This window comes from Jaculus jaculus, chromosome 9 (assembly GCF_020740685.1).
Source record: "Jaculus jaculus isolate mJacJac1 chromosome 9, mJacJac1.mat.Y.cur, whole genome shotgun sequence".
Lineage (NCBI taxonomy): Eukaryota > Metazoa > Chordata > Mammalia > Rodentia > Dipodidae > Jaculus > Jaculus jaculus.
This window is the reverse complement of record NC_059110.1, coordinates 106,687,147-106,696,278: the sequence shown is the minus strand read 5'-3', so window position 1 is coordinate 106,696,278 and position 9,132 is coordinate 106,687,147. Positions and strand designations below refer to the sequence as shown.

General features: G+C 59.5%; 1 protein-coding gene across 14 annotated transcripts in view; it reads left to right on the top strand.

Annotated features, from left to right (window-relative positions):
* The first annotated feature begins 3,908 nt into the window (after positions 1 to 3,908).
* Cacna1g (calcium voltage-gated channel subunit alpha1 G) overlaps positions 3,909 to 9,132 on the top strand; it is a 71,238-nt gene continuing 66,014 nt past the window's right edge. For all 14 annotated transcript variants that reach the window (XM_004655603.2, XM_045158751.1, XM_004655604.2 and 11 more), the window contains exon 1: positions 3,909 to 4,591. In XM_004655603.2, the coding sequence (XP_004655660.1) occupies positions 4,350 to 4,591 (242 nt within the window). In that variant the 5' untranslated portion in view covers positions 3,909 to 4,349. The remainder of the gene's footprint in view (positions 4,592 to 9,132) is intronic.

Genomic DNA, 9,132 nt, shown 5'->3' with positions numbered 1-9,132 from the left:
GCTTTCCTGAAGTCGTTGGGGCACAACAGAGATGGCCGAGGCTTCCTGTTCAGCCAGGAAGTCCAGCCTTGTCTGTGACAGAGGGGTACATTTCATATTTTTCCTCTGCCTTGTCTTCCCTCTACATCTCTTCTCTCTCTTCTATCAGCAATGGGATCCTGGAAATTCGCTGAGGGGGAATCACTTCTCCCAGAAGGATTGTGCCTTCCAAAGAGCACAGGCTGAACCTAACTCTTGCTGGTGGGTGGTCTGATTGATCTGCAAGACCATTCCTCTTGGCTGTTCCTCCCCATCCCCCATGGTGCCCCCTTTTCTGTTGGCAGGAAGGCAGGTTCCCTGTGACAGGATCACAGGATGCAGGACTGCATGGTTTGGGAGTCACTTGAGTCATTTCTTCTCTTTGAGCCTCAACTTTCTTTTTAAAAATTTTTTTTTGTTAATTATGTATTTATTTGAAAGTAACACCCCCACCACCAACTCAGACAAAGAGGGAGGGAGAGAGAGAGAATGGGCGCGCCAGGGCTTCCAGCCACTGCAAACAAACTCCAGACGCGTGCACCCCCTTGTGCATCTGGCTAACGTGGGTCCTGGGGAATCGGGCCTCGAACCCGGATCCTTAGGCTTCATAGGCAAGCGCTTAACCGTTAAGCCATCTCTCCAGCCCGAGCCTCAACTTTCTTATCTGAGAAGTGGAGGACCACCCACCCAGTTGACGGGGGCTGTGGAGGTGACCAAGGGGAATAGTGTTTGTGTGGCATCCCTGAGCAGGGTTTCACAGATGGGTGATTAACTAGGTTCCCAAGGGGGCCAGAAGGCTGCAGAAGACTGGAGGGGCTGGCTGAGCAAGGTGCTTGTAGGGGACCTCTGTCAAACCCAGAAGACAGCTGTGGCCACATATAAGCCTAGCTTGGTCAGAAAACTGAGGCACTAAGAAAACTTCTTGTGTCTTCCCTTCCACTCCCTGCCCGAGGTTATTCATCTAACAAAAATGATGTAAGCACCTACAATGTGCCAAATACTAGGCTAGGATCTGGTAAACATAAGGGACTTTGCCTCCCCCCCCCCGTCCCCCTCCCCTGAGTCCTTGGGGGAAGGAACACAGAGCCCAGGGGTGAATACAAATCCACCCGCTGAGCTGAACACTGGGAGGTTTCCTACTGTTTATGGGCTCAGTTCTCTATCCTCAGCACTGAAGAGGTAGTGAAAGAGCTATTGGAAAGAGAGCCACTCAGGGGCAATATGAGAGCTAAGATGTGGAGGGCTTCCCCTTGCCTTCTCCCCTCCCCACTGATAGTGGACAGCAGGGGCCCCTACTATCCCAGGTACAGGGACCAGGATCGGCTGGGTGGAAGGTGTCCCCCAGGTAGGACATTGAGGAAAGCATATCTCAATTTACCCAGCGGGTGCGCGCAGGCTGGCTCCTTTTCTGGATCTATTTTCTGTAACAGCACCCCAGGGAGGAAGATTTGGGGCCTTGCTGCCCACTAGAGAACTTGACTATTGGATTGGCCTAGCTTCTTTGGTCCCATTTTCCCATCTGCAAAGACTGGACCACGAAAGGCCTTACCTTCCAGTGCCAACCCGGGGCTTCAAAACCCTGGCAAGCCCACCTGCCAGACCGTGGACATTTCAGGAAGGTAGAAGGTGTGGGACTCAGGGAGGAAGCAGTAAGTAGCTCCTCTCTTCCGGAAGAGGGCCCTGAGTTCAAAACCACAGCCTCACACTCGCAATGTGAGCAGGGACTCCTGCCAGGAGAAATAGGCACTTAGGGGATCTGCTCATTAGCATGAAATGCAATGCAAATAGGCCCAGCTTCATTTGCACAACCCAGTGCCCGGATCTGGCGAAAGGGCAACCTGGGAAGCGGCGGTGGCTGGCGCAGGCAGCAGCCGCTCTGCCCTCCCCATCCCACCCCCGCAACCGACCGGAGCGGGAGCCGACACGTCGTGGCGGGAGGCCTTCGGGGCCTGCGTGGGAGGCACAGTTTTGCTAAAGCGAGGAACACCCAGGAGTCAGCGGGTGCCAGAGGTTATCCGGTCCACCCCCCGTCCCCCGGCCTCGCCTCTCGACAGTGGCGTGAGCGTCCCCGAATCTTCAGGGAGACTCGACCCTAACCCCAACCTGCGCGGTTCTTCGGTGCCTAACACCCGCGGGTGCCGGGAAGGTGCCGCTGGCGCTAATCCTCCTCGCTACCCTGCCGGTGGCGCTGGGTTCTCCAGCATCCACGGCTTTGGGGACGGGGCTCTTTCTTCCCTTGCCTTCCTCCCCTCCCCACTCAGTGGATAGCAAGGGCTCCTGGTGTCTCAGGTACCGGGACCAGGATGTGCTTGAAGGGGTGAGAGCTGACTCTGGGCCAGAGCCCAAGGAGGCGAGGGCCGGGCTCCACGCGCGTGTGCGCGCCCCGGGGAAGCACAGGCGCCGCGATCGTCACTCCGGGTTGTGTGGAGGCGAGCAGTCCCACGAAGCTCCTGTCCCTCTCGGTGTTCTCTATTTTGGGCATCCGAAGGGAGAAACTGAGGCTCGCAGTGGGGCTTTGCAGGCTGAGCTGGTATAAAGCCCAGGTCTGTGACGCCACCCCCTCCCCTCCCACAACGCTCGCAGGTCCTTCTCCGACGGGAGGTCCTCGCTTTTGCGGCCCAGCTGGCCACGCAGACTTTGCTGCCTGGTTCCACCTGCCCGCAGCTGCGCTTTCCAGCACCAAGCCCCCGAGCCCAGTCCACGCCCTCCAAAGAGCTCTATGAGCAGGGGATGGAGCTCGGCGGCATCAGCGTGAGGTCAGGGACCGTGGGTCAGGGTCAGACGAGGGGCTAGCTCGTCTAAGAAGTGAGCCTGCCACTAGGACCAGTAAGCCCCAAAGGCCGAGAGAGGCCACGCCCACGCCACGCCCACACACCTCTGCCGTCCTCAGCTCCGCCCTAAGACCATTCCCCTCCAGCTTGAACCCCACCCCCAAGATGCCCCGCAGCCCTCCCCCCTTCCCCAGTCTGGCTCCCTGGTTCACGTGCCCGGTGATTAATCAGGTGTAGAGCCCGATTTTGCTATGGGACCCTGGTGACACCCCTAATATCTCCGCCTACCGCCTCCCAATTTTTTCCCCCCAGTCCCTATCTGAGCTGGCTGCGGTCCAATTCGGGGGTCCGAGACAAAGGATGCCAGAGGCCTGTGGGGATACCCCAGGACCCGAAAGCCAAATACTCTGATTCCGAGAGGCTTCTTCCCGGGGAGTCCCAAAGACCCCCCTCTCCCCTAGAAGCCAATAGGAAAGTGGGTTCTGTCTGGGCAAGTGGTCTGATTGGCTCCAGCCTTCGTGAGCCGGACCCAGGGACCAGGGGAGGGGAGAAAGGCGGTCCTGGTTTTGGGGTGGGAATCGGATTCCAGCTGTGGTTCTCTCTCTCTCCTCCTCCCCTCACCCTAAACCCCGGCGCCCCCGCCCGCACTGCCACGGCGGCCGACCAATGGACGCGCTGCTCGGGGCCGGCGGCGCGCGGCGATTGGCTGCGAGGTTGGCTGGGGAGAGGCGGGGCCGAGGCTTGAAGTTGGAGTGAGGGATCCAGCTGTGGCGTGCGCCGGGCCGGCTCCTCGCCGCCGCTCTCCCTCGCTCCACGCTCGCTCGCTCTCTCCGCGGCTCGGCGGCCCGAGGAGGAGGCAGTGGCGCCGGCGACAGCTACGGCAACGGCAGCCGCGGCGCCCGTTTCTCCGCCTCCACCCTCTCCCGGGACGGCCCCCCACGGTCTCCCCGCCCCTCTCGGACCGTGAGCTTTGCCGCGGGGCGGAGGAAAGAGCCGCCCCCCCCACCCCTTCCAAACCCACCCCCAAAGACATCCCTCCTCCCCTCCCCTCCCCCCGCCGCCTCTGGCGCGGAGCCGGGACGATGCTGACCCCTTAGATCCTGCTCCAGCTGCGCCGAGGGGAAGAGGGGGCGCCCCTCCCCGGACACCCCCACCCCACCCTCCACCGGGCGCCCCTTTTCTTTCTCCCCTTCTCGGGGCCGCTTCGCCGAAAGGTAGTGCCGGTTGGGGCCACCGGAGCCTGAGAGCGCCAAGCGAAGAAGCCGGAACAAAGTGAGGGGAAGCCGGCCAGCTAGCCGGGGAGACCCCGGGGACCCTGGGGAAGCGGGACTTTTGCCAGGCGGGGCTTCCCTGCGACCTGGTGCCCCCGCGGGCAGCATGCCCCTGCGGGCCGGGGGACCTGGGCTGAACTGGCCCTCCCGGGGGCTCAGCCTGCGCTCTAGAGCCCCCCAGATGCGCCCCCGCCGGGGTCCCCCGGTTGCGTGAGGACATCTCTTCTGAGGGGCTCCGCTCGCCCCTCTTCGGACCACCCCCCACCCCAGGGCCCCAGCTGGCCAGAGGATGGACGAGGAGGAGGATGGAGCGGGCGCCGAGGAGTCGGGACAGCCCCGGAGCTTCATGCGGCTCAACGACCTGTCCGGGGCCGGGAGCCGACTGGGGCCGGGGTCGACGGAAAAGGACCCGGGCAGCGCGGACTCCGAGGCGGAGGGACTGCCGTACCCGGCGCTGGCCCCGGTGGTTTTCTTCTACTTGAGCCAGGACAGCCGCCCGCGGAGCTGGTGTCTCCGCACGGTCTGTAACCCATATCCTTCGGGGCACGACGACGGGCCCGGGCTAGGGGGTCCGCAGGGGGCGGTCCGCGCCGCGTCGCCGCCGGAGGGGACCAGAAGCGAGGTGAATGGGAGAAGTGAGCCTAGTGGGCAGTTGAGAGGGGGCTTGCTAAGGAGGGGAGGGGGCGTCCGAAGATGCGAGCAGGTCTGATCGGTACCCAAGGCGAGCCCCACCTCCGTTACACACACACACACACACACACACACACACACACACACGCCCCTCAGCCTCCCTTGTGGGATTAGAATCCAAACCAGAAAGACAGGAGACGTGACCCTCTGGTTCTCAGCTGGATGCTCTCCAGATGCGGGCAGAGGAAGGCAGATGCGGGCAGAGGAGGGCAGATGTGGGTAGCTTCAGGAGCCTGGGCGCTCTACTCTGCCGCCCGCCCGCCCGCCTGCCCGCCGAGGAGGGCTAGCGAGCTTGGTTTGCTCTCCGAGTTTGGGGGCAGGGGTGGGGAGGAAGCTGCGGGGACGGAGGAGGGGAGACTGCAATCTCCTGGGGTTTCCTCCTGCCCCCGCCCCAAAGTTTGCGGCGGATTCCAGCCCCCGTCCCCATCGCCTGGTCCTTTAGGCTGAGGTTTTTAACTGACCTAGAGGAAGATGGGGGGCGGGGACCAGGTCCTATCCCCTCAGCTCTCCCCCCACCCCTTCAGCCCGCGGGTTGGAGGCACAACAAGGAGATTTCGGCGGCGGCTGATGTCAGGGGTGCAGAATGAGAACAAGATGTGGAGGGGGAGCTGTCTGCCCCCAGAGCTGAACTGGAGCCCCTTTCAGCGGGAGCCCAATGCGGCCAGCGCCCCCTCCCCCTCCCCCTCCACGCGAATTCTTTATCTGATGTCGAGTAGCTTAAGGTTGGGTTGGGGAGTTTTGTGCTGGATTTTCTTTTTTTCTTTTTTCCTTGTGGAGGGAGACTGTGGCAAGAGCTTTTGGCAAGTGGGGGATGGGATTAAGCGGTTCCAACTACCCCTCCCCTTTCACAAATAAGAGTGCTTCAGCGGATGGGAGACCAGGTAATGAGGGACCGCAGCCCTGAGAAAAGTACTGGGGGGAGCCAAGACGGCCAGCGCGTTGCTGTTCGCTAAGGAGGACTTGGGTCCAGCACCCCAGTGTCTACTCTGTGGACAGGTTGGGGGGAGTACTTGTCCCATATGCCAGACAGCTAGATTTAACAGCGCACTTCGCCTCTGCCCAGCCTGGAAGGGGTCGGGGAGACCCCAGTCCTAGCAACCCACAGCACAAAAGCGCTGCTTGACTAACGCCCAGCTCCAGGCTACCGGAAAGGTGGGGGCTGGCTGTGCAGCCATCCCAGGTCATGAGAGCTTCTTGCCACTCCTTTGTAACAGCTCAGAGGTTATCTGGGTGGGAGGCTCGAGGTCTCTCTTGTAGGCTCTGAGAGCCCAGCCGGGGCTCTGCTTAGGGAAAGAGGGGGGGAGCCGATAGCTTGGTGCTACCTTCACTCCGCAGCGCTGCTGCTGCTGCCGCCGCCGCCGCCGCCGCCTCTGCCTCTAGTGCGCAAAGCAGGATGTGAGCCTGGGTCCCCCCACCCCTGTTCAACACCCTGTGACTCCGTCTCTCCTTCCCTGTGCTCTGCCCCTCCCTTTCTTTTGGGTCTGAAAAAGGGGGGGGGGGGTTGCTCTGAGATCTGTGGTCCTGCTGAACTGGCACATCTGATCTGTCTCCAGGTCCCTTTCTCTGTGGCAGAGATGGAGGTGGGCAAAAGAATGTCACTAACAAGGATGGGCTAACCACCTAGTGAATGGGAAAGCCACCACCAGTTCCTGACTCCTCAGCCCCCCCCCCCCAGGCAGAATGATCTCATTCTCTTATCTTCCTTCTCTTCAAAAATAAACCTTCAGGTAGGGGGTCTAGAGGCCTCTGACTTCCTGGAAGGAAGCAAGTGACAAGGTAGCCAAGGAGGAGGGAAGAGGTGGGAGCCCAGTGATCATCTTGAGGGTGAGGTGAACGAACCCAAGGAAGTGGTGGTCTTCAGCTTGGACACCCGCTTTCCTACTAATCTGGACTAGTAGCTGAGTCGGGTTGGTTGAGGATATATTGAGAACAATTTCTTGGCAAGGGGACTGTCTGACCCCTGCCCCAACTGTTCTTATCATGCCCAAGTGCTAGGGGCAACCTATGTTTCTACTGCCAGAGGGACTCCGATGACCTCCTTAATCTGTCTTCCTTTTTTTTTTTTTTTTGTTTATTTGTGAAGCCTCCATTGGATTCCATGAGGTTTGCCCCGTGGGTCACGCGGACACTCACACCGAGAGCGTGAGGGCAACCCCCAACCTAACTGATGCTAGTTGCCCTTTTCTTGTCACACCCTTCTTGATGCCTTCCACTTTGCTTCTCAAGACACCAGGTTTCCTAAAGCAGAGATTCTAGGACGTAGGTAGGAAGTGTGTGTGAGAGTGGGTATGAGTGTGTGTTGGGGAGAAGGGAAGGGCAACAAAAGAAAAAGAGACAAAAGTGTGTGTGTGTGTGTGTGTGTGTGTGTGTGTCAGTATTTGAGAGCACAGGGGCACTGGCCAGACCTGCCCTGGGGCTAAAGGCCCCTGCCTCCCAGGTTATAGGGGAGGGCTGGCTTTTGGACTCATTACTTCCAGTGTGAGGGTGTTCGCTTCCCCTCCCTGGAAGGAGATCCTGAGCATTCCCTCTCCACTGTTGTGTCACATCTGGAAGTTTGTGTAGGAGTTTCTCCAAGCTCAGAGCCCAGCACAGCTTTTTCTCATTTGGAAATCACAGGCTGGCATTTGGGATGCTGAGAGAAGGGGAGTGGGAGGGGGGCTGAGGGGGAGAGGGGAGCTTGCCAGGATTTAGGGGGAGGAGAAGGGGGAGGCCTGAGCGGCAGGAGCCCTAATGGCTTCCAGAAGTGAATGTGAGTGCGGGACAGTGCGTCACTGTGTGTGCCTCTAGAAGGGAGGGGGCCCCCAGGAATTTCTGGAGTCTTCCCTGCCATTGTCCCAGTGCCCAAAGTCTGTCTGTTCATCCCTAAGGAGGATTCTTCACTGGGTCCTCAGAGGAAGTAGGGAAACTGGGTGGGGGAAGGGGGGCTCTTGTTCACATTTCCTCCTCAGTTCCCTACCATTTCCAAACCCTAGGCTCTCCAAGGAGGATTCTAGGGAGAAGAGCTGGGGTGGAGGAATGAGTGGAACTGGGGGAACAGAGCACCCCTGATACTCTGTCCCAGGCCCACCTTCCTTCTGGGTCACACATACTCCTTCCCACACACTGCTCCACTGCACTGCTGGGGGACTCCCCATTACCCTTAGTGCCAATTGGAGCCATTCCTGGGATTACCCCCCTACCCCCCTTGCCTGCTCCCGCCCCGGCTCTCACCCCGCCCTGCCCGCCTTAGCCAGGATGGCGACACACTGCTCTCACACACAGACATGCGCATGCAAACACACACACACACACACAGTCACAGACTTTGAATCAGATTTCTGGCCTATTTTTCCTCCCAAAGATTCCAGCAGCCCTCTCTCTTTCGCGTCTCTCTGCGTCTCTGTCTCTGTCTCTGGGTGGGGCCTGGCTGGGCTGCTTTTCTGCCGGCTTCAGTTTTCAGTTAGGCTGGAAACCTCGCTCCCCACACGCCTACACACTGGAGCTAGGGGTGCAGAGGGGGGTTATGATGGGGAATCCCCTATTCTGAGTGAGAAAGCCTACCAGGATGAGCGCCTATATCTGCCCCCACCCTGAGGAGTACTGGATATCACAGACAGGACACCAGCATCTCTCGGGGATGGGTGAAGCAAGGACCCCCCCCCCACCTCTCCAACTCTTACTCGAAGGCCAAGATTCCTGGGTCTAGGCCCATTTCCTCCTTAACGTTCCACAGTCTCAGATTTCCAGACTCTGAGGAGGCAGTGAGGCAGCTGGAGAGCCTGCTTGCCTTCTCTGGCCTTGGAGGTACCCAGCCTACCTCTGTTACCTTGCGTCTATAGTTGCCAGGCTAGGAGAGGGCGCCATCTAGATAAAGCCCGTGGAGAGGACCCATTTGTGGAGAGAACATGCTCTACTTCCCTCCTGTGAGGGAAAGGAGAGTGGGATGGAAGAGGGGTTCCACTTCTGCCATTTCCTCCCCTCCCTGCTTTTGATGGTGGGTTGTGGGGAGAAGAAAGATCCTCCCCTCTCCTGCCCCCACCCTTTCGGATCCACTCCAGCCTGGACAGTCACCATAGCAACAGTAGACATGTGACTGCACAGGTCTCTCATAGTCACTATGGCAACCAGTGTCCCCCGTTCCCTTGGTTACCATGGGGATCTATCACATGACTTCCCCCCCCAACCTGATAACCTGTGGGTCTCCAGCTTCCTATTCCCTGTATAAGGCCAAGAGAACAGTCTGGGCAAGGGGAGACCTGTGTGAAAGGGGCTCTTTAATTACCATGGCAACAAAGCCACACCACCTGGTGACACATCCTCCTGTTGTTATGGCAACGGAAGAACATCACACAGTGACATACTGCCATGTTGCCAAGGAAACATGCCCCACTCGGAGAAGGGTG